The sequence below is a fragment of the Nematolebias whitei genome, chromosome 7 (genome assembly GCF_014905685.2).
Source record: "Nematolebias whitei isolate Nwh7 chromosome 7, NemWhi1, whole genome shotgun sequence".
Lineage (NCBI taxonomy): Eukaryota > Metazoa > Chordata > Actinopteri > Cyprinodontiformes > Rivulidae > Nematolebias > Nematolebias whitei.
In genome coordinates this window covers 7,611,718-7,635,688 of record NC_056504.1, presented here as the reverse complement: position 1 = coordinate 7,635,688, position 23,971 = coordinate 7,611,718, and the positions used below count along the sequence as shown (strand labels likewise).

General features: G+C 42.3%; 3 protein-coding genes and 1 non-coding gene across 4 annotated transcripts in view; all 4 read right to left on the bottom strand.

Annotated features, from left to right (window-relative positions):
* Window positions 1-20: 20 nt before the first annotated feature.
* On the bottom strand, window positions 21-5,377 carry golga7 (golgin A7). The gene is made up of 5 exons (XM_037679207.1): window positions 5,309-5,377; window positions 4,830-4,952; window positions 4,589-4,741; window positions 4,403-4,504; window positions 21-1,167 (listed from the first exon to the last, which is right to left on the bottom strand). The coding sequence occupies exons 1-5, from the start codon at window positions 5,315-5,317 to the stop codon at window positions 1,120-1,122; spliced, it is 435 nt and encodes a 144-aa protein (XP_037535135.1). The 5' UTR covers window positions 5,318-5,377; the 3' UTR covers window positions 21-1,119.
* Window positions 5,378-6,108: 731 nt separating this feature from the next.
* Window positions 6,109-8,940, bottom strand: rplp0 (ribosomal protein, large, P0). Its single transcript, XM_037679206.1, has 8 exons — window positions 8,911-8,940; window positions 8,515-8,623; window positions 8,247-8,422; window positions 7,935-8,022; window positions 7,086-7,232; window positions 6,779-6,964; window positions 6,544-6,684; window positions 6,109-6,324 (listed from the first exon to the last, which is right to left on the bottom strand). The coding sequence occupies exons 2-8, from the start codon at window positions 8,566-8,568 to the stop codon at window positions 6,172-6,174; spliced, it is 945 nt and encodes a 314-aa protein (XP_037535134.1). The 5' UTR covers window positions 8,569-8,623; window positions 8,911-8,940; the 3' UTR covers window positions 6,109-6,171.
* Window positions 7,319-7,448, bottom strand: LOC119412913. The gene has a single exon (XR_005186940.1). It is a non-coding gene; the product is annotated as a small nucleolar RNA SNORA63 (small nucleolar RNA).
* A 4,671-nt stretch (window positions 8,941-13,611) lies between the features above and the next one.
* Window positions 13,612-23,971, bottom strand: part of pxna (paxillin a) — a 33,737-nt gene continuing 23,377 nt past the window's right edge. Inside the window, exons 7-11 of the mRNA XM_037678592.1 lie at window positions 18,231-18,389; window positions 16,363-16,536; window positions 15,191-15,272; window positions 14,953-15,101; window positions 13,612-14,375 (exon numbers count right to left, since the gene is read on the bottom strand). Coding sequence (XP_037534520.1) covers window positions 14,109-14,375; window positions 14,953-15,101; window positions 15,191-15,272; window positions 16,363-16,536; window positions 18,231-18,389 — 831 coding nt within the window. The 3' untranslated portion in view covers window positions 13,612-14,108. The remainder of the gene's footprint in view (window positions 14,376-14,952; window positions 15,102-15,190; window positions 15,273-16,362; window positions 16,537-18,230; window positions 18,390-23,971) is intronic.

The window sequence follows — 23,971 nt, the reverse complement described above, 5'->3', positions numbered from 1 at the left end:
AAAAATACGACATAAACATATTTCAAGGAACCGGAATTTATTTTAAGATAAAACATGACAATAGAAAGGTGACTGAATCAAACACCACTGTGGAGCATTTACATTTCTTCTATGTTCAAGGATAATGAATAATACCATGGCGTTTGCAACATAAATATGCAGCAGACAAAACAGTTAAGGAGCACTGGTGCACTTATACAACACCACATTAACGACATTTTCAAAATGCACTAAGCTATATGATTTCGTGATTAACTTGGTTAAACATGCTCCGTCCTCTACGTCACATAAATATGCAGCTTACAATTTAAAAAAATGATCCCCCACCAAAAAGTTTACATTCTTCTAACAAATACAAACCTTTTTGTCTCACCAAAACTCTCTCTACCAACATGTCAATACTGTGTATAAGTACACATCATCTTACAGTTTACCGGCCACAACTCAAACCTGCTCTGCAGCCATTTTCAGCACTGACAAAACATAATCTTGATAGTTTCAAAAAGTACATAAAATCATTTGCAATTACTGTGATGAAAAAAATGTGAATATAATGGCACAATTAATAAAATCTGATCTGATCAACTGGGTTACAATTCAGGCAACAACTGTGCATAAAAAGACAAGAAAATGTGCACAAACTCAAAGAAATCAAACTTTAAAGTTCTAATAAATAAAAGGAGAAATTATTACATCAAAAGGTATACATAAATTCAAATCTGTCTGTACATACAAGATCAGACAGACAGCTGAAGAATATCTGGTAGGTCATCGGCTTATACTGTGAAGAGTCAAAAAAAAAAAATTATGTTCAAGAAAAGACAAAAACTAAAAGTTAAAACACATTTCTGTGATGCTTTAAGAAAGTCCTGATAAGTGTTTGTTAGTCATTATTAAAAAATTGGAATAAAAGATTTGGGTTACTTCTGAATAATGACCATTATAACGTTTTTGTCTTTTCCATTTGATTTTTGACTAAAGGCACCGCCGTCCTGGAATTGTGTTTTCATTCACTACAAAAAAAGAACACCATGTCAAAACTCCAAAGCATCATTTTCCAAGTGAGGCCGACTCTCAAGTCTGAAACTTTTCTGAAAGGTGTTCAAGCACAAGCTTCTTTTATCTTCCAGTGCCAATACTTCTGTCTTCAAAGATGGTAATTTCAACCTGAAAAATGGCAAATTAAGGAAATATGCACAATGCAAAAATAACCTTCATATAATTTAATGACATCTGAGAAACTTTTTTATATTTAACAAATAAACCTACAGAGCTTTGACCAAATGCTATTTTAGGATTTTCACTTCACTTTATAATGTCCAATCATTTTCTTTCCCAGACTTTCTTAGCAGAATTCCAGCACTGCACTGATCATTTACAAGACACTTTTGCTTATATCAGCTATACAGTGGTGCTTAAAAGTTTACAAACCCTTTATAAATGTTTATATTTTTGCACGAATTTGACCTAAAACATCAGATTTTCACACAAGTCCTAAAAGTAGATAAAGAGAACCCAGTTAAATGAGACAAAATTATAATACTTGGTCATTTATTTATTAAATAAAATGATCCAATATTACCAGAAATGTTTAGTTGCAGTTATTGCGGGGGGAGGGGGGTCCACACCAGATACTGAAAACAAAGGTTCACATACTTTTATCACTCGTAAATATGTACTATTGGATCATTTTCCTCAATAAATAAATGACAAAGTATAATATTTTTGTCTCATTTGTTTAACTGGGTTCTCTGCATCTACTTTTAGGACTTGTATGAAAATCTGATCATCTGACCTAAACTTGTTTTAGGTCCAATTCAATTCAGTTTATTTATATAGTGCCAAGTCACAACAGAAGTCATCTCGGGGCACTGAACAGAAACAGTAATTTAATCATATTTATGCAGAAATATAGAAAATTCTAAATAGTTCCCAAATTTTCCAGCACCACTTTATATAAGTAGCATAACTAAAAAATGTAGTGCCGATGTCTGTTTTATGCCGAAGTACAGCTGTGTAAAGCCTCCCAGTAACGTTTATGAAGCTTTACTTGCACAGATCTGCCCTAGGTCATAGACTGATGATTGACTTCATAGTCACGTCATCTGATTTGCAGCCATTTGTTTTGGACACTGGTAAAGAGAGTAGCTGTGCTGTCAACTGATCACCACCTGGTAGAGAGTTGGATCAGATGGCAGGGGAAGATGCCAGACGGACCCCGCTGGGAACGCCTGGCAGAAGAACCCGTCAGAAAGATCTTCAACTCACACCTCCGGGAGAGCTTTAACTGCATCCCAGCTAAGGTGGGGAATAAGTTTGTCGGTGCTTCTCGTGGTGGCATCCTCGAACTTGGTGGTGGACACCCCGGGTTAGGGAGGCTGTCAAGCTGAAGGAGTCCTATCGGGCCTTGTTGGCAGGTGGGACTCCGGAGGCAGCTGAGGAGTACCGGAGGGCCAAGCGCTCCACAGCCTTGGCTGTTGCTGAGGCAAAAGCTCGGATGTGGGAGGAGTTTGGTGAGACCTCGGATAGACTCTCGGTCGGCTCCGAGGAGATTCTGGCAAACCATCCGAGGTCCCCCTGAGGAGGGTAACGCAGCACTTTACTAACACTGTATCTTGTGAAGGTGGGGTGCTGTTGACCTCAACCAGTGATGTCGTAGGGAGGTGGAGGGAATACTTCTCAATCCCACCAGAATCCCTTCCATGGAGGAAGGCGAGTCGGGGACTTCGGGGTTGATCCATCTATAACTGTGGCTGAGGTCGCAGAGGTAGTTAAAAGTCTCCGAGGCGGCAGGGCTCCGGGAGTGGACGAGATTCAACCTGATTTCCTTAAGGTTCGGATGTTGTGGGGCTGTCTTGGCCGACACGCCTTTGCAACATCGTGTGGGCATCTGGGGCAGTGCCACTGGATTGGCAAACTGGGGTGGGGGTTCCCCTCTTCAAAAATGGGGACCGGAGGGTGTGCTCCAATAATGGGGGCATCACTCTCCTTAGCCTGCCTGGTAAGGTCTATTCAAGGGTAATGGAGAAGCGAGTCCGATCGTTGGTCAAACCTCAGATCCAGGAGGAACAATGCGGGTTTCATCCTGGCCGTGGAACACCGGACCAGCTCATGCGTTTTGTGGATTTGGAGAAGGCATTCGACCGTGTTCCTCGGGGTACACCGTGGGGGGTGCTCTGTGAGTATGGGATTGGGGGCCCGTTCTTACGGGCTGTTTAGTCCCTATACAAGCGGTGTGAGAGAGTTTGGTTCACATTGCCGGTAGTAAGTCAGACCCCTTCAGGGTGGGAGTTGGACTCCACCGGGGCTGCATGTTGTCACTTATTCTGTTCATAACTTTTATGGACAGAATTTCTCGGTGCGGCCAGCAGGCAGAGGGTTTCCGGTTCGGTGGCCTCAGGATTCCATCTCTGCTCTTTGCAGATGATGTGGGCCTGTTCGTGTCATTGTGACGTGATCTTTAGCTCTCACTAGAGCGGTTTGCAGTCGAGTGTGAAGCGGCTGGGATGTGAATCAGCACCTCCAAATCTGAGGTCATGGTCCTGAACCAGAAAAGGGTGGATTGCTCTCTTCGGGTCAAGGGTGAAGTTCTGCCTCAAGTGGAGGAGTTCAAGCATCTCAGGGTTTTGTTCACGAGCGAAGGAAGAATGGAGAGTGAGATCAACAGACAGATTGGAACGGCGTCTGCAGTATTGCAGACTCTGTACCGGTCCGTTGTGGTGAGGAGGAAACTGAGCTGTAAGGCAAAGCTCTCTGTTTACCGGTTGGGCTACATTCCTACCCTCACCTATGGTCACGAGCTCTGTGTAGTGACCAAAAGAATGAGATCATGGATACAGGTGGATGAAATGAATTCCCTCTGCAGGGTAGCTGGACTCTCCCTTGGAGATAGTGTGAGAAGTTCAGTTATCCGAGAAAGACTCAGAGTAGAACTGCTGCTCCTCCACATTGAGAGGAGCCAGTTGAGGTGGTTCAGGTATCTGGTAAGGATGCTTCCTGGGCGCCTCCCTAGGGAGGTGCTTCAGGCATGCCCGACTGGGAGGAAACCCTGGGGAAGACCCAGGACACGCTGGAGAGACTATGTTTCTCATTTGGCCTGGGAACACCTTGGAGTCCTCCCAGAAGAGCTGGAAGAGGTGGCTGTGGAGAGAGAGGTCTGGACCTCCTGATCAAACTGCTGCTCCCGAGACCCGACTTCAGAACAAGCGGAAGATAGTGGATGGATGGATAGATTCAAATTTCCAAGCTTTAACAATATACGTACACTAATGTTTACTGCCTAAACTTGTGACAAACTCATGACTAATATGAAAGATGTGATAATGGTCATAAAAAAGAAAATCTCGATTCCAGCCTTTGGCCATAATAAATAAACAATATAATTGAAATGACTCAAGGATACAACTCTGAGGCCTCTCTCTATGGGGTCCGTCAGCAGCAAGCCCCTTGGAGCATAAATCTTCTCATTCTGGTCATGTATGTATCTGGCAATCTTCTTTAACACCTGTACACAAACAGAACAAAACTTAATCATGTACAACGTGTCTACCCCTCCAAAGTTTATATCACAGATGTGAAGCAGTTTTGCCTTTTCATAGTGTGTCTCCATGCAGAGGAAGATGGTGTAGGCGGTCATGCAAGCCAGGAACCCCTCCAGGTAGGACTTCCCACCGAGTTTCTCTGCCTCTGCGTACAGGTTGTTCAGAGTCTGGATGGTCTCCTCAAACTGCTGCTTATCGAGCTGAAACCACACAAGCAGTCGAAACCCACAATCTTACAGAGGTTTAGATTTAAATAAATCACAACAACCAGGTGAACTCTGTGCGTACCCTTGATTCGAGATCAGAGGGGAACTTGGTCTGAAACTTGCATATTGTTCCTGAGCCGTAGTCTCTTTGAACAAACACCTTGGAGGAGACAGCCGGCTGCTGGAGGTCCTGTAAGCTGTGGGTCTGAGCAAAAACATGATCGGCTAACAAGCTAACTCGAGCCAGGGTGTCGTGTGCGCGCACCACGTGAATATGAACCGCAATCCTGCGATTATATAAATCTAGCATGTAATCAAGTGTCTAATCCGAACATACAGGTGAAAGTAACGACCCAAGATAAAAGTAAACAGAAACTACCAGTCTGAGAGATCGCTAGCTACCACCTACGTAACTTACGTTGATTCAACGCTGCTGGTAGAAACCATAATTTACGGCTTTATTATCTAAAGTAAAACCACTGGGAACCAGTAAAATTATTTACACAACTCAACACCAACCGTGTCGTTTTAAAGACTATAAACACACACGAAAAAAATTACCTCAGCCATTGCAGACGTTCCTTCTACCTCAACACATCTGTGACGTCACCAAGGACTTCCGGTGTTCCCTTTTCGTAATAAAAGTCCATTTTGCTCGTTATTTAAAACAACTGGTCCTTCTAAAATACAATTTACCTTTGTAAAAATAGGTTTATCCATAAACTGATACTTAATCTAGCCAGATATTTGTCCAAAAACATACATGTTGGGTTACCTTTAGGACCAGGCCTTTTCCCTTGCTCAATAAGTCAATTTAGTAAGTTATTCAATAAGTGGTCCTTTTAAAATACAATTGACCTTAACAAAATAGGTTTATCAATCGATACTTGATTGATCTAGCCAGATATTTATCCAAAAACATGCATATTGTTCAGGCCCAGGGCTATTTTAAAAGCTATGTGACCTAGATGGTGAAAAGTTTGTCATCTAATCAACCTAAAAGCAAAAATTTTTTTTTGTATTGAACGCTTTTTGAACCTAAAAGCAGCACTTGCATTATCAAATTTAAGACTATTCTAAACCAGATACATTTAGTAGGTTTTGACATTCTTCCAAATCTCAATTTCAAACGTTAAAAAAAAATAAAAAGCTTGTAGCCCATTACTTTGAAAGTTGGCACACCCAAACAGGAAGTGACCTTTTCTTTCCATGCAGTCTCATTTCCGGTTGTTTATCACAGTATCCCTTATCCTTTACAGACCCACCTAAATGAGAACATTACATCGTAATCCTGGTTATCTTTAGGTTGAAATTAGTCAAATACACGTCTCAAAATTTACACAAGGAAAAGTCAACAAAAAAAGGTTTTATAAAATTTATTGAATCGTGGTGTTTTTGATTCAAACATTCTGTTCGCTGTATTTTTAGTCGAACAGACCGAAGCCCATGTCGTCATCCGATTCCTCAGATTCCTCCTTAACCTCCTCCTTAGCAGCTGGAGCTGCAGCAGTCTCTACAGCAGCCACAGGTGCTGCAACAGCAGCAAAAGCAGATGGGTCAGCCAGGAAGGCTTTGACCTGCGAGGACAAAATCAAAAAAGAACAAAAACGTCAGTGATGTTTTCCCCATTTCCAGTCATTTTTAGCTTTGGGATAAGGGATCAAAGCAGAATCTAGAAAAGGTCGTCTGAAATCAAAGGTAACCCTGACTGCTTAGTAAGTTCAGAGACGACAAGAACTGACCGGAAGCTATATCGAAACTCATCACGCCAAATAAAAACTGTAGAATGAGCATACCTTATCTGCCAGGGGGAAGGAGTAGTCCGTTTCCACAGCGACAGCCAGGACTCTCTTGTAGCCATTGATGACAGAGTGGGGGATGGAGGCCAAAGTGGGATAGCCGATCTCCAGACAAACACTAGCGATGTTTCTCACACCCTAGATGTACAGAAGTTAAGAATGAGCTGACAATTTAGAAGTACAGCGTTTCTAAATAATAGTTACAGTGTTGTGAATAAACCCTGTAACTCACCTCCAAGAACCTGGTATGCAAAGAGGCCTCTGTAATGTCGAGCACCTCGGGACTGTACACACTGCCATTGTCATACACCTGTTGGATGATGAGTCCAAAGGAGAAGGGCGAGATGTTCAACATGTTGAGCAGCGTGGCCTCGCTGGCACCAACTTTGTCGCCAAGCTTGATCAGACCAACATCACTCTAAAGAAACGGGGAAAAAGAGGTTACTTGGCTGTTGGGATACTTCTGCTTTAAATTTAAACATTTTTGCATGCACGTGGCTGTGATTTATATCCACTAGATCAACTGTTGTCAAACGCACCAAAATTTCAATGGTCCCTCTGGAGATTTTGGTGGTGATACCAAGAGCCTGGAAGAAAGAGGTCTTCTCAGGACCCAGTCCAGTGTTCTGGGCTGGCACTGTCACGTCGCATGGGGCAATGGCTCCAGCACGAGCAGCTGCAGGTACCTGAAAGGGAACAGTAAAAGTTACAATTATTTAGCTTAACCAAAGCCTTAAAACGCAACTTTGAGATTTCAGATTTTGGGATACGAATGTCTGAAACCTTGCGTCCCCAACAGTCAAGAGATAATGACAGACAGGGATAGCTAGGAAACAGGTTAATGTTTGCAGGGGGAACGACAATACAGTACTGAACAGGCTGCATTGTAACTTATCCTGCACCTTCATGAGGACGCTACAAAAAAAGAACTGAGCGCCGACTGTAGAGTCCAGCAAACTTTACCTTTACTCACAATTAGAGCAGCTCATTTTAAGCAAACGCACTAATCAGATTTCCAACAATGTTCAGTCAGGTCATCGGGACTGTTTCTTTTTTTGTGCCGAGACGTTTCACCCTCCATCCAAAGGGCTTCATCAGTCTGAGGAAACAAAAAGAAACCGTCCAGATGACCCGACTTAACATTGTTGGATTACTGAGCAGACTTTGGTACTAATCAGAATTGTTTTATTTTTTTTATTACTCTGAACGTTCATCGACCTAAAGTTCTGCTGCTGAAAACTTTTCTGTAAAACAGGCTTTAGACAAAGACGTGTGCTGCCAATTCTGCCATTTTATTTATATTCAATAAATTTATCTGCAGGGAGATGCATTAATTGGCAATAAATCTGGTGACTTTAAAAATCCTTAAATATGGACTAGTTCTGTACCTTGTTGGCCAGCAGCATGTCCCTGACCTCAGTCAGATCCTCCTTGGTGAAGACAAAACCCACATTCCCTTTAACGTGGGGCAGAAGCCTGTCAAAACAAACAGTTTTCAATACGCTCAAGTTAATTTCTAATAAAGTCTGCAGGTCAAGTGTGTGAAACCTTGCGTCCCTGGCTGCCGTGAGACGTGGACAGACAGGCATAGCTGGAGACATTTTCCTTTCAGCAGGGGGAACGACAATGCAGCACCACACAAGCTGCACAGTAGATATCCTGCTGTTTAACAAACCCCAGGGGGAGATGGATGAACTCACTTCTCCAGAGCAGGATTGTTCTCCAGGTGACCGCGGATGGCTTTGCGCATCATGGTGTTTTTACCCATCAGCACCACGGCCTTTCCACGCAGAGACACACGGATGGTCTGCATCTGCTTGGAGCCCACGTTGTCCGCCCCCACAATGAAGCACTTTGGATAGTCATCCAGAAGTTGCTGCGAAAGAAACGCTATGTCAAGACAAAGTTTTTAATAGAACGCATGTGGCAATGTTATGTCGTGATCTGGTTAGAAATCATGATACTTACGATGATTTTCATGAAATAGTTGGACTTCCACGTGGCCCTGTCTTCCCTGGGCATCTTGACAGTGCTTCCAAGGATCGCTTGAACAGCTGGTTTAAAGACAAGGTTGACTCTAGAACCGGAGAACAGAATGAGACGTAAACAACTTTGATCCAGAACAAAGACGACACAACCAGGAACTCCGGCCTCGACATGTGGTCTGTGGCTAACGTTAGCCGGCTAACGAACCGCTAAAGGCCGCGCTACATTTTGCTGCTTTACGTTTAAATTTAAACACGAAAAATATACGTCGTAGAGCAGCACGTACAATTATCTCTTCAACTCAAAGCTTCTCACGTAATTCTTACACTCCTAATTTAGCGCTGAAAAACGGCGAGGGGAAGAAAAAAAAACACTCACCACTACACAGGGTCGCGTGAAAGAAAGAGGAAGAACATGGGCGCGCGACGTATTTATTCCGAGCAAACGACCAATCAGAGCAGAGCTATTGGCGTTTGCTTCACGCCTATTGGATAATTGTTACGTCAATCACTCCTAGTGCTTCCGTGTCAACTCTGAAGCGTGGTTTTTAAGGAAAGTAGTTCCGTTTCGCCATACGGCCGCCGATAAACACCAGAAGATGTCCCTGTGCCCATCCTATGTCCACTTTCCGCCTGAAGTCTGGAACCACATATTTGGATTTTTGTCAGTGACAGACAAAGGCAGCGTCCGGGCATGCTCCAAGTATTTCAAGAAACTTATCGACCACTGGTCTCTTTGGAAAGACTGGACTGTAGTTCTGACGTACAAGAAAGGCTCCTCCAACTGTCGGTTCTGGGACGTTCTTCGTCGCAGGAAAGTCTCCAGCGTGGTGATGAGGAGCACCAAAGCGAAGGACTGGAGCCACCTCTCTCAGGCTCTTCCTGCTCTCTCCACAGTGGTGATGGAGTCGGTCTGCTCTCAGACCCAGACCCTCAACTTCACAAACGACTTTCCACATCTGACTCGTCTGGCGCTGAGAAACGTTCCTGTGCTATTAGATACAAACATGGGGTTTAAACTGCAGCATCTCACCCACCTGAGCTTATGTGGCGTTAACATCAAACCTCCCTCTGGCGACTTCTTTCTTTTGCTGCCTTACCTCAGGAGTCTTACATCTTTGGTTTGTCACAACACAGACGGTTTTAGAAAACCCGTCAGGATGGTTGACACGTTTGTTGCCCTCCCTGAACTGAAGCATCTGTCCCTGTCTGCAGACTACATCTACCCTCAGGTTCCAGGACCAGGTTTTGGAACAGTGTCCTCCTCCTTGTCCAGCCTTGAACTCATCAACTGCTCGACTCATCCGCTGTCTGAAGACACGTGGACCATGATCCCTTCCCTGAGGACTCTTGCCGTTTTCTACAAGTCTTCACTTCAGGAATGTCCAGAACTGTCACTAGAACTTGAGAACCTGAAAAGTTGGCTGTCTAAATTCACCAACTTGTCTAACCTGGTCGTCGTCAAAGGTTTACCCGTGAACTTGTACGCCACCTCCATCCCTGCCACGGTGACCAGCCTCACTTTGTGCGTCCCTGGCTTGTCCTCGGTAGATTTGGCAGCAGTAGCGGCGCAGCTGCCAAATCTCCTCCACCTCCACGTAGACCCTTGGCCTTCACATTTGGGAGCTCACGCTGCTCGAATCCCAGAACTGTTTCCGAAGCTCAGAAGTCTCAGGCTTCGCCAGAATCACGTGCCTGAGAAAGACTTCTTGTGCCTCCACCGTCTTCAGAACCTGCAGTGCCTGGAGATTCTGGACAGGGGTCAGAACGTCTCCGATCTCGCGAACAAGTTTCGAGCTCGGACGAAGCACAGAATTCAGGTTGTAACATCTCGCCGAAGAGATGCGTTCATCTGTTGTTGTGTTTGCAAGGTGTATTGAATCGCACGAGTGAACGGTCATCCTAACGGGTTTTCGCACGTTCAGCAACGCATTGCACAACCAGCGCGTTACAGATGTGGTCCTCACCAGAGGCAGTTGGGTTGTTGATACGACGTTTATCTGGAGAAATTCTCAGGATCGAGTTGAATGTTTTTATTTAAAAATTACTAGGGGTGCTGCAGCACCTCCCATGGTGGATGACGGAGAATACACCTGTACAGTATTGCAGACTGTTTGTATCTAGACCCCCAACTGAAACACAATCACTCAGCGCTTTTACTGCAGGGATTTGAAATAAAAATTTATTTCTGACTCATAATCCGATTGTCTAGAGCAGGGCTGTTCAACAAAACTGCTCAGGGGGCCACGGGTTCTGAAAGCCCAACAGCTCAGAGGCCGGACATCCAGCAGTTAGTCATTATGTAAATAAACCAAGTATTGCAATGATCCGTTACAATTTAAATTTGTTTTTATTGCATTGAATCATAAATGCAATAAACAGAACCATGACTACCCCACCCGAAAAAAAAAATCAACTCACTGGTGGGCCACCAGTTGAATAGTCCTGGTCTATACTTTGTGATAAAGTTTAGTTTAAGTGCATTTATATTGATCACAACATACCAAAAAAAAAAAACCATGCTTTTATGATGTACAACCATTTTTATTTTTTGATTTACAAACGTCTCTAAAAGTACTACACTTGAGAATAATGCGTTAAAACAGATTTTTCTAAACTGAAAATTTAATTTACTTATTTTGTAAAAACCACGCGCCAAGGATCTGCTGCAGTCCAGCACAGACGAACGTTTCAAATTGGAATAAAACGTAAGCACACAGAAGTGACGTAATGCCAAAAGTCAAGACTTTGAATCTTTTATTTAGCAGAAGTTTACCAAACGGGCTCATCCTCACAAAGAGCCACACAAGTTTACAGCTCATGAGAAAACTCAAAACAGTAAATAATCACATGAATGCATCTCCATAAATTGCAATAAAAGCAAAACCCTTTGTTTCCGTTTTTCCTATGAAAGCAAAAATGATAAGGCAATTTATTGTAAGATCTACATGTGAGCAAAATTAAATTGTTTTACAACAACCACATTCACCTCTGCTACAGCCGTCTGAACGTGATGTGGGCTGAATTCATCCGTACAGCACGCTCCTCCTCAGCTCACTTGTTTCAGCGTTTAGCTCGGCTACAACGCACCGCAGCAGGCGAAGCTTCTCCCAGAGTTCAGGTCAGAAAGGGTCAGATCACAGGAAAGATTTCCACAGTGTGCAAGACCTTATTGCATTGACACGTTTGGCACAAGAAGAAATGAAAACCCAACTTGAATGTGGTTGCTGTGTACTCACTCTTTGCATACAGAAAAAAAATAAAGGCAATGTTGCAGTTCCCCGTTTAAAGAAAACCAACACATTTGATGCATGCCAAGAGCACAGCTGATTACAAATGAACACATCGTTGTGTAAGGCCTGGTTCGGGGTCATGTTCTCATCCTTGACCAGTAAAAACATCCAGCTTCCGCCAGTGACCTTTGCACAGGTGCCATTGAAACGATGGCTCGCAGCTCCTGGTTTCAAAACGTTTCCTCTGAAGCTGGTGTTTGTTTGCAGGAACGAGACCTGGGTAAACCATTGTTGCAGTAGGCTACATGCTAACAGAGCCAGCTCTTTGCATATCTGCTCAAAAATACATTTTCATCAACAAAACAGACAAAACACAGTTCTGTCACCAAGTTGAACGTGTTCTAGGTATAGAAACTCATTTTGTGATTGTAACGGCGACTGGTGCTGACAAAACCCTAAATCAAAGACGTGAGCATACTTCAGACCAGAACGCACAGTTACGCCATAAATCTTTAACAAGTCTTACAGATGAATTTAATACAGTGACACGAACACAAGTGGCAACAATTAAATATCGAAAGTGTTGAAAAATAGAATTAAAATTTATTCTCTGTAATAAATGTAAGCAGATACAGCAGAAAAAACACCCATGTTCATAAAGAATCGTCGTTTGAGCTCGATTTCCTCTGAAATTGCAACACAATTTAAAACATTTATAATCATAGTATATATTTGACATGATTTATTTAGATTTTTTTGATATAAATGTATTTATTTAATTTGACGTTTTAAGTACATGAAATTTTAAAAGGACCATTATAAATGTTAAAACGAAACAAAACACGCACACTGCTGTGTTTGAAAGTTGAAGTTCAAATCTTATGAAGTGGGGTTTTGTGGAAGTTGCAAATAATTATTACAAAGATATGAATAGTAAACATCTTACCTGTTGCAGACCGCTCTTTGAACAAACAGTTTGGAGAGATTGAGTTTATTTATGGATCAAACGACAAGCTAACGGCTAGTCCGAGCAGGGTAAGGATCAAAGTACAGTAAACTGTTGCTGTCACTAAGCATATCTGATCAAAATTTTTTAATAATAAATGTTTTATAAATCTTCACATCTTTGTGAATTTTACATTACACCATTATTTTATCAGAACTATGAGGGCTGCATTTAAAGTGCTACAGCTAGGCTGCTGCTGCCATTATTTGCACTTGCAAGTCACCACAGAATTCAATCCAAATACAGTGTAAGGTAAAAAATGACAGTTGTAAAGGTTTATAAAATAACTTTCACATAAATGGCTATGAAAGTTTTGAGATCTGAGAAGTTTTAAAACGGCAGTAGCGATCTACCTTGGCCTTCACCCCGCTCAAACTAACCGTTAGCTCGTCAATCCAGACAGAAATAAACTATTTCTCTAAAACATGGTCATTCGAAGAGTCATCTCCAACAGGTAAGATGTTTATTATTCATAACCTATCCACAGAACACTGCTTGAAAAGATCTGATTCATCACATTTAATTTAAAATAAGGATCTCACTTTCTACAAGTTAAAAAAAAGTCATAATTATGTTTGATTTCACTTAAAAAACAAAAAACAGCTTAACACAAATAGAAGTTAACTATATTAAAGCTCAAAATAGTTTACTTTCTATGGTAAGCTTTAAAAAAAGGAACGAGTAATATGATGATACTTGATGCATAAAATACATTTTAAGAAAGTATCATCTAAGAACTTGCTGAATGCCTCAAAAGGTCTGACTAGGATAATAAAGAGGAGGATGTGTATCTTTGTGTGTGTACATATTAAGATTGTTTACGTTTGTCTTAAATGCCACCTCATTAGCTAGAAAAATACATTTTTTTAGAACTCATTGGCCAAACACTGAGTATTCAACACTCATAGTACTTTAAAACTGCTTAGGGTAACTCTCAGTGGTCCATGCAATCAAGCAGCTTGTATCTGATCTGCATAAAACTGTCCACACAGTCTCACCACCGTGTGTTGCAAGGTCTCGCCCTGCAGTATGGGAAAAATACTTTACAAGTTAAAACTGTTTATGTACACACATACAAGGAACAAGTAGCTACCTGCTTTCTAGATTCTGTGGCACACAAGAATAAGCGTCTAAATTAAAAATAATCTCTTTGGGCTCTTTAAAAATGTCTTTAGTAAAGTGTAAAAGTATGGACATTCAGAGAAGTCCTTTCAGTGTCACAGCTAATAACAGCTAAAAAAGACATTTTCTACTCTCATGATGTGATGAAAACATCCGTTAAAACCTCAAAGATGCACCGAAGTGTGTTCACTCACGCAGAAACAGCAGACACCGAGTCTAACTGAAGAGTTTGATGAAGCAGCCGTGGCAGTAGGGCTTTTCGTTCTGCTCTTTGAAGGTGCCCTTGTTAAGCTGCTTGAGGCAGAAAGCACACACAAAGTGCTCTGGGTGGAACTTCTTTCCCATGGCTGTGATGCAGCGGCCTGTGATTGGTTTCTGACAGCCGGAGCACAGAGAGCCGCGCCGCTCGTGGTAATGAGCCTCGCAGTACGGCTGTCCGTCGTGGTCAAAGAAGCTGCCGTTAATGAACGGCGTGAAGCACTCCTGGAAAACACGTTTATAACGTCGGTTTCCTTCATGGAAAATTAGACTAATAAATTCTGTTTCACTGGTAAACATGCAGCTGAAAATGCTTTATGTGAGGACTGCTTCTCTGCTGTGCAGCTGTTTTGTTTCAGAGCTGCAACGTTAAACTGCATTTCTTATTGTTGCTCATATTCTTGCAAAAATAATTAAACTCAAAGGACAAGCATTCCTTAAAGGATTGTGCATCACCTGCTGCCTTTCATGCCAGAGCTATAGACTAACAACTTATGATGAGAAGAATGATGCTCTTCATGATCTCATGAGGTATTAAAGGATTTCACAAGATGTGTTATCGTTGACTCATGACAAACTTTAAATCAGAACATTGACTGTTGGCAAAGGCTGATTAGATGTGGTGGCCATGTTGATTTGGGTAGACTTTAAAAGCTAATCAGATGTAGATGTACAGTAAAGGACAGCTATAGAGATCCATACAAATGTCTTGTGGACATGTTAATCAAAGCAAAATCTTGATTTGCTTTTATCTAAATAGGATTTTAATAATGATCCGTTAAGGATTTGCCCAGTGACTCACCCTGCAGACGAAGCATTCAGGGTGCCAGAGTGAGTTGAGGGCAGAGATGTAGTTCTCCAGGATAGCTCGGGCACAGCCGCCACATTTAGGAGCAAACATGTCAAAGTAGTCCTTTCTGCAGAACGCCTTTCCATCCTTCTCATGGAAACCTAGAGGGCAGCAAAGACACATGCTGATTGAAACCAATTGTTCCTTTTAAGACAACTGTGCTTTGATGGTTGGGGAATGTGTCCAGTACCTTCGGGTCCAAAAAAGGATCCACACTGGGCACAGAAGAAGTGCTCCGGATGCCAAGTCTTGTCCAAAGCTGTCACTACTTTCTGTTAAAGCCAAGAGAAGCAAATAATTACTCTAGCGTAATTTTTATACATTTAAAATAATAAACAAAATCACTTTCTCATTAAACACACAGACAAGTTTATTTGTGGAATTGTGTATATCCCATCTTAGAAGAAAATATAAGTGGAGGCCAGGAGAGGGCAGGCTAGGTCCAAACACTGGAGCAGTGTGGGAGGTGCTGGAATGCTAACACTGATAGCATTTGTTTTCTAGCAGCTCCAGCTGAAAGCACACTCTCAGCTTTAATGTTAAAAACATCCTCCAGTGCAAATTCCTGCAGTACAGCAACAATTACTTGTCACCAGGAGGTGCTATGTTACAGAGGACTACTTTATTTAAAGATAATTCTTACTAAACTAAACCTCTGTAAAAGTATGCATATTGCATTCTTAAGATTAAGAAGATTGGAGCAGGGCACTGAGAAATAAAATTACTGTCAGTTCATTTCAAATATAATCAAAAATTATCATCTCTATGGCTCATTCTTCCATAAAAATCCCAGGAAAAAAAGGACGTGATAGTTTGAGTGTGGAAGACGAGCAGCACATGAGGATTAGTTAAGAAGCCTTGGCTGTGACTCATGTTGGCCTTCCTGCAGGCTGAAGTCTAGCACTGTGTGTGTAACAGCAGTGGCTAGAAAAAAAAAACCCAAAGGGCGCGAGTCGCTTTGAAGTCTGAGTGGTGACAACACACCGTGACATGAACATATGAGCTTGTCTCGTCTATCAGTGATGGTCGCTTTACTTTAAAACTGTGACGATACACTTTGGAATTACAATAAATAGTCTACTTAAGAAAGACTAATAAATCTGAAGCATTACACTTGAAAACTTTGCCTATTTAAGCAACTTCAAATTATTCACAATTTTGTGTATGCAGCTTGGCAAAAACAGTCACTTTACTTCAAATGTTTGTGGAACAGTGAGTACAGCGTCTGCTTTACAAAGACAAGCAGTTTCCATTGTGTAGTGATTTTTCCGCTAAGGCATTAATCCTGTATCTTATGAATAAATAAATATCATTATCTATTGGCCATATATGTGTGTGCTGAGGAATGTATGCATTACTAACATCCAGTATGGGTCCATTACAGTAGTGGCACCGTGGCGAGAACAGGTTGTGGTAGTCTTTCTCGCAGTAAGGCTGCCCGTCACGCTCAAAGAAGTTCCTGGAGCCTATCTCTTCCTGACAGCGGGTGCACACAAAGTGCTCCGGGTGCCACGTTCTGCCCATGGCAGTCACCACCTGGTGTGGGGAGACAGTGCATTAAAATGTGATGAGCTTGCTCTGGAGAAAAAAGCCCTGCAGCACTGCAGGCAGCGAGCGACAGGGATTACTGTACAGAGTAGCAGATTATATTCAAATGCAAATTTAAATTCAAAGTGGTATTTCTTTTTCTGATGTTCATGAAACTGTGAAGGTAAAATGTAAAATCTACCAGGAGAGAAACTACCAGGTACTGCTTTAAAACAGACAATGAAACAAACATCCTGCAGACCTGAGAAACTACACTTCAATAGACCCAAGCTTGTAAACAGAATCTTAACATTATTCAACTAAATAAACAGCTGACTTGATACAAGTGGGATTATTTATTGAAAGAGTGCCTCTGAAATTAAGTAATTGGTGCAGCCATACACATCATTCTTAACATCTCTAATTAACAAAAAATAATAATAAAGAAAACCTTCAGTGTAAGATTTTTTCCACCACAGTACTAAAGGTAATGCTCATTTAAATGAAAACTGGGCACAAGAGTTTGATATTGTCACCAAAATGTCAATTGGAGATGTGTGACCCACAGCTCAGAAGAATAAAGTATTTTAGCAGACAAAAGTGACGTGAAACAATAATGAATGTATCTCAGCATGAACTCAAGGACAGGCCTGTAAATCTTTGTACAGTAGTCCCTCGTTTATCACGGGGGATCCGTACCCTGAAGTCCCGCGATAAGTGAAAAAACCGCAAAGTAGGAATAGTAGTACAAGTAGCAAGTAGTAGTTTATTTTATTATTTAGATAAATATTAAGGCGTTTTAAACCCTTCCCACACTCTTGCAATATTCTAAACAATATTTCTAATCTCTAGATGCTTTAAAAGAGCACAGCACGTCAAGAAATCAGCTTTGCAGCCTTGGACTCTGCACTCTCGGCCACACCCACTTCTCTGCTGCAGAACGGAGACGGACAGAGGAGGAGCTGCAGGAGGAAGTTTCTCCTGCAGTGTGGGCCGCACAGAGGTGCAGCAGGTGCTAAATAATTTAAAATAATTAATTTTAAATAAAAATTCCATGCAGATTGTGCGGCTCATCCATCAATCAGACAGTTGTGTCATGTTCAGTCTTATTTTGAAAAACCGTGATAGAGCGAGTCTGCGAAAAGCAAACCGCGAAGTAGCGAGGGACTACTGTATTTCCATCCACCCATTATCTTTATCCACTTCTTCCTGTTTGGGTCGCGGAGGTCGTCAGCGCCCATGTCCAGCAGTCACTGTGCGAGAGGCGGGGGACACCCTGGACAGGTCTCCAGTCCATCACAGGGACACATAGAGACAAACAAGACCAACAACCATTCACTCTGTCACTCACACCTAGAGACAATTTATAACGTGCATGTTTTTGGTCTGTGGGAGGAAACTGGAGTACCTGGAGAAAACCCACGCATGCACAGAGAGAACATGCAAACTCCATCCAGAAAGGCCCCCGGACCGGGATTTGAACCGGGGTAACCTGCTCTCTGAGAGGCAGCAGCTCTACCAACCGTGCCACCCATTTGTACTTCTGCTGAAAATACTATGAATTTAACATGACAGTCTGTGGGTATAACATTGGATCCTATTTAAGATCAACTTTAAATAAACTGCCATTTTTGCAGCTTTATTTTCTCCATTAAAAGTTACAGAAATTATAATCTGGAAGATTTAGTTGGGTTTTTTTTTACCTGTCCAACAATTGGTTTCTTGCAGGCACCACAGACTCCCTTGGCCACGGTCTGGACTCCGAGTCTGTTGAGGTCAGACTGCAGGCTTCCCAGCATGTTGTCCAGCTTGTTGGCTTGTTTTGGAGGAGCGAGGGGAGACGTCTTTCCCTGTGACTGGACCTATCAGAAATGGAAAATTATTTTAATAGATGTTGACGAAAACAATAAATCAGAAACAAACCCGACAGTGACAGTTTACAGTCTTCTCTTTATTGGAAGGGAAATTGCAAAGACCAACGAAAACAAGTGAGAACAAAGTTCTGATCAGTCCTAATTCATATTTGCAGACCTTTAAGATATCAACCTTGTATACAAGTGTCTGGATGCTGCAATGGAAGCAGACCATCTTTAATGGTGAGGTTATTGAATCTTCATGACTCTTACATTCCTCTGAGAAAATAGCACCTCTGCTTCACGTATTCTTTTTTTAAACAAGCGACCTTCTCACCTCTGATAAAATTAAACCACATCTTGACATACTCTAGCTGTGCATTTAATCGTGCATGTGTTTATCCATTTCCACAAACACTTACAAAATGATTTCAGTTAAAAGGTACAAGAGACTAAGAGAGAAGACCTTTCATTACCTGTAAGCTAAACTCATGGGACCTGTTGCGTTAAGTCCTGTGAGACATGCTCTAAATGTGGTAGTAACTGCGCTGTCATGTGGCAGATTAGGTTTCAGTTGCACTGCGAGCCTACCATTCCTGAGTGTGGCAGGACACACATTAGTGCAATGGGAACTTTGGGGAGCTCCACACTTCTTTCCCGGGCTCTTAAATTCTAACCTCCGCTCCAAACGCACAGCTCTTGGCGCCATCAGATGTCCGATTTAGAAAAGGGGCTCAGCCTGCGTCAGCACCCCTCTTAACCTGAGCTTACTGGATTCCAGAAAAAGCTTTGAGGAGGAGGTTGCCTGTTTCAATACCGAGGCCTAAAATCAAGACACCCCCCCCCCCCCCCCCCCGTCAACTAATCAACAAACATGTAGAAAAATGGATTTCAGAAAGTGTAAAACAAAAGAGCACAAAGTGTGAAAATAGGATGAACAGAAGAAAGGTGATTCATGCCTGCATTGGTGGGAAGACGGGGTCGTAATCCGTCTGACAACCCACTGATACAAGGACCTTTGGAGGTGGGGGTGGCGTGATGGGTTTAGGTGGGGGGCTAGGCGATGGAGGGGGTTGATCAGGGGGAGGTGTGAGGTCCCTAAGCGGGGGAGGAGTAGGCTCCTTGGGGGGTAGAGGAGTGGGTTCTCGAGGAAGAGGAGGGGTCGGAGGTGGAGGTGGAGGGGGTAGTGGCGGGGGTGTTTGCTTGATCGGGGATGTCTTTTTTGGTGCTACGGGGGACTGAGGAGAGGGGAGGACTTTTCTTTGCGGGGCCGGTGATTCAGGAGGAATGATGATCTGACAGAGAGAAGGAGAAAATGGCAAAAAGAAAGAACAGAAAAGACAAGCAACAAGAACCCAATTAGAACAGAAAATCTGAAAAGGTGGCAAAAATTGACACAAGAACCCAAATCGCCTAAAACAGACATTTGAAAGTAAATTCAGGGCAATGTGATGTAATATTAAGAGACATCAACAAAACATGTAATGTCCAACTTTACAAAAAATAATCCCAATATAATCCTCAAGTGCCTGTCTACCTTGTCCACAGATGGCTGAATCCCTTCCTCCCGAGTTCTCTGTGGGTTCGACATGACAATGACTCCCTCAGTCAGCCAGTCGTCTGGCTGCTGTTTCCGCCTGCGCTCCACTCGCCCAATCCCCAGTTTCCCCTGCAGCTCCTCAATTAGCCGATCTTGCGAGTTGCTTTTATTCACAATGATTGGTCCCATTTTTCGCCTCAGTCCATCCCTGTACATTGGGTGGACGTTGGACGTCTCTTTGGTGCGGCGGATAACCGACTTGAGCTGGAGAGCAGATGATAAGGACGTGTGGGAAACTGGGATCATGCCATCTAGTAGGAAATCCTACTTTGTGTTAGGATCAGGAAAATTAGCTGAAAATCCTATTTTGTGTTACTATCAGGACGGGTCCAATTCTGGATAAATCATTAAAAAGGGTAAAACGGTCAAGCACTAGATTTGTATTATGACTGCCAAAAGGCTTTGCATTCATATTAAATTCATTTTATTGGCTGAAACAAATCACAGCTTTCTGTTTAAGGGTTTTTTTGTTGTTGGTTTTTTTTTTGCCATCAAAGCTGATGCAAGTCATGCTAGACAACCAAAGTTAAATCAACCCAAACTGCTCTCTCAAATGCCAACACATGCCAAAACAAGGCCCAACACAACATAACATTTCTGGAAAGTTTCTTGAATTTATGTGCTCATTGTACACTGCTACAGATTGCAAGCAAAGAGAAACATGTCACTGTATGTGGCACAGTCAGTGATGAAAAACAGCATGACCAACACAGCAACAATGAAAGAAGCAAGTGCAGGCGTGCGTTGACAACCTGTCAGCAATGCTTTCAACATCACCCACAAAAATGTTCTCTACAGGGAAACGTCTCCCTCAAGCCATTCTGCGATTGCTATTTGACACCACATGCATCACACCACAAAGATTGAGGAATCTCTCCTCATCTCAACATGTTTGTACCATTTCACAACTCTTTCAACACATATGAAAACTGCTCACCCAAAATAAGCTTACATCAGAGTCGAGAATAGAAAATTCTTGGGTATTCATTTGACAAAGCCATTCTGATATAATAGTCAGAAGTCACTTTTGTCTTTGGCTGCTTGGCCTAATATATAAAAAGACCAAATGGAGTCTAAAATTCTGAAAGCAGCTTATTTTGGGAAGTTAAGATGCCTACTTGACCAGAAGCAGACAGTCGCTCGACAGCAGAAGGCTGCTGTATGGGCAGGTCCAGCACTGCATCTGGCGTCCCGGGGCAGCTGGATGGGGTGAAACACTCGTCCAACCAGCTAGACTCAGTCATAGGTGTCAGGGTGCCCTCTCTGCTGAACTCTGGGTAAAATCCATCTTCCTCCTCCCAGGTTTTGTCCTCATCAGTAAGTATAACAGAAGCAGGTGGCTGGTTCTCAATCAATCGACTGGAGTCAGGATATAATATTTTGTCTAAAGCAGTATCCAGTATTGGCTCCCGGCATGGCCATGTTAAATCCAGGAGATTTCCTTCTTTAGTTTCTGAGGTATTTAGGTTGTTTGAAGGTACAGTAGCAGATAAAACTGGAGAAGCTCTGGGACTAGTGGAGTCTGTAGCAGCAAATGTTTTTCTGATGACTTGAGGAGAACTCTTGGGAACCAAAGTCTCACTCTTTGTAACTGTTACTTCACTTAAAAGCCATGGAAGTGTTACAGGGGAATAATTTCTTGGCATTATTTCAGGACTTGAAGTTTTGGGGAAGGTTGAACTGGAGATATTAGGAACAGTTAAGGGACTAGTTGTCCTTGGAACTGGACTGGAAAGTCTTGGAATTGTCACTGGACTAGCACTCTTGCTAACCAGGTCAGGGCTAGCATGCTTTGGGATAGTTAAAGGACTAGAGATAGTAGGAAATGGCACAGGACTCACACTTTTTGGAACTGGACTTGAAAGCCTGGGTACTGATACTGAAGTATCCATTACTAGCACTGCTTCTGCAGCACTGGATACGGTCACAGGACTATAACTCTTTGTAACTGCCAGTGGACTATGACCTATAGGAACAGGACTAAAACTTTTAGGAACTGGGCTTTTAGATTTGACATCAGTGGGACGATTTTTATCTCTAAGAATGGGACTGGAAATTTTGGACACAGTAAGTGGACTCTTGGCAACAACTGGACTGGAGCTCCTGGCAGTAATACCTTTATCAGTAGACACTTTAGTTACTAATGTGTGTTTAGGGCTGCTGACTTCAGTTTGACTGTGAGGTTTTGAAGTACTGGAGACATTGAAGCTCTCCAAACATGCCGCCTCAGATGTTATAGTGCCACCATCATTTTTCTGTTGAACATGGGAGTACTGGAAGCTCCTAGATGACGCAGTTGTCACAGTTGAACCACATGAAGATGCAGGGACTGAACAACCATCCTCATCTATGTGGAGCTCTAATGAAAGAGGTGCACAAGAAAGGGAAGTGTAACTTGAAGGGAAAGGAGTGTCCTCTGAGCCATCGTGGGGAGTTCCAGCTTGAAGAACGGCTACTAATGAAGACTCCCCAGAGTCCTGATTCACGGACAGTTGAGAGCCAGACTGAGTCAGGTGCAATGTTGTAATGAAGGCAATGCACATCCACAAACAAGACATACACAGTGATAGAGGAAAGAAAACAACACCAAGAAAACAGAGAATGAATTGGAAATGAAAGGAATGGACAGTGAAGAATCTCACATACAAAGCAAATATAACAATAGATCAAAATAGAAATCAAAATGGATAACATTAATTTTTAGCTTCGTTTAACTCATTTAGTCTTAACAGAGGCTCTAACGCCCCATTTGCACTGCCCCTAATAAGCCCCAACTCTGGACAGCCCGCCACAGACAGAACCCCTTTGCACTAATACTTTAGCTGGTACTTTTAGCTGATTTGAGGCTGATTCAGGACCTCTTTTCGTCCCTGCTTCTCTGGTGGGACCGAACGAGCTCAGTCGAGCTGAGTCCAGACCGAAACGTGAATGCAGGACTCTGACTGATCAGAGGGAGGAGTCACTGGATCTCAGAAACTTTTCACCGATCCGCCATTTGCAATTTCTCTGGATGCGGAGCAGCGGCTGGATCTATTTTTAAGATTTTTAAAACAATAATGACAATGCCGTGTTTAATTCTGAAGTCCAGGCGCTTTTTGTGTTTGGTGACAGAGGACAAATTCAAGCGAGCAGAGTCACCGCAGAGAATCATACGAGCTGCCGACCTGTTGAAGCCCGCGAGGCCGGACCCCGAGCCCCGGCCTCGCCTGCTCACAAAGGCCGGATTCGAGCCCTGGCAGGCGGGAGGACCGGGACAAAGGGTGGAAACGTTTTTTAAAAACATTTTATGTATAAAAAATAAGTTCTTTTTATCAGTGAAGATTAAAAATAAATAATCTGTTAATTAAAGTTAATTCAAATGAAAAATCATAAAATTATTGGATCTCTAAGGAATATTTTCCTCAAACATGTTTAAAGAAGAGACACAGCCTTTGGTTCAACATTATTTTAACCCACAGATGTACAAATCACAAAACAAGCATTACACTTTAAATTAAAGCTTTAAATCAAAAGTAAACTTTAATTCAATGCTAAAAATAATCTGTATACAAGAAAAAATAATCTGTATACAAGAAACAAAACCACAATGAGTGCAAATGCATCAAATGATGAAGAAAAATATAGAATTTTAAATATAGATATCCTGATGCATGCTCAATAATCCAGGTAGAAAAAACTAAAAAAGTTAAGTCTAGTCTTCTGGACGTTCAAAACAAACAAACAAAAAAAAAAAAATGTAGAAACGTTTCTTCTTTCATCCGAAAGACTTCTTCAGTCTGAGGAGCTGTATTCAGCTCAGTCTTTTATAAATAGCTATTTATGAGCTGAATACAGCACCTCAGACTGAAGAAGTCTTTTGGATGAAAGAAGAAACGTTTCTACATTTTTTTTTGTTTGTTTGTTTTGTTATTTTGAATGTCCAGAGGACCAGACGTAACTTTTTTAGATTTAAATATAGATGTTTTTGTAGTATCTGGTTCATCAGATTTAA

What these genes read in the sequence shown, in the direction of transcription:
- rplp0 (XM_037679206.1), bottom strand. Translation starts at nt 8,568, where the DNA reads ATGCCCAGGGAAGACAGGGCCACGTGGAAGTCCAACTATTTCATGAAA. An exon ending in GAGGGACCATTGAAATTTTG is followed by an intron (nt 6,965 to 7,085) that starts GTGCGTTTGACA and finishes CCGTTTCTTTAG; the next exon opens with AGTGATGTTGGTCTGATCAA. An exon ending in CCTTCCCCCTGGCAGATAAG is followed by an intron (nt 6,325 to 6,543) that starts GTATGCTCATTC and finishes TTGTCCTCGCAG; the next exon opens with GTCAAAGCCTTCCTGGCTGA.
- golga7 (XM_037679207.1), bottom strand. An exon ending in CCTCTGATCTCGAATCAAGG is followed by an intron (nt 4,742 to 4,829) that starts GTACGCACAGAG and finishes GTGTGGTTTCAG; the next exon opens with CTCGATAAGCAGCAGTTTGA. An exon ending in TGGAGACACACTATGAAAAG is followed by an intron (nt 4,505 to 4,588) that starts GCAAAACTGCTT and finishes GTTTGTGTACAG; the next exon opens with GTGTTAAAGAAGATTGCCAG.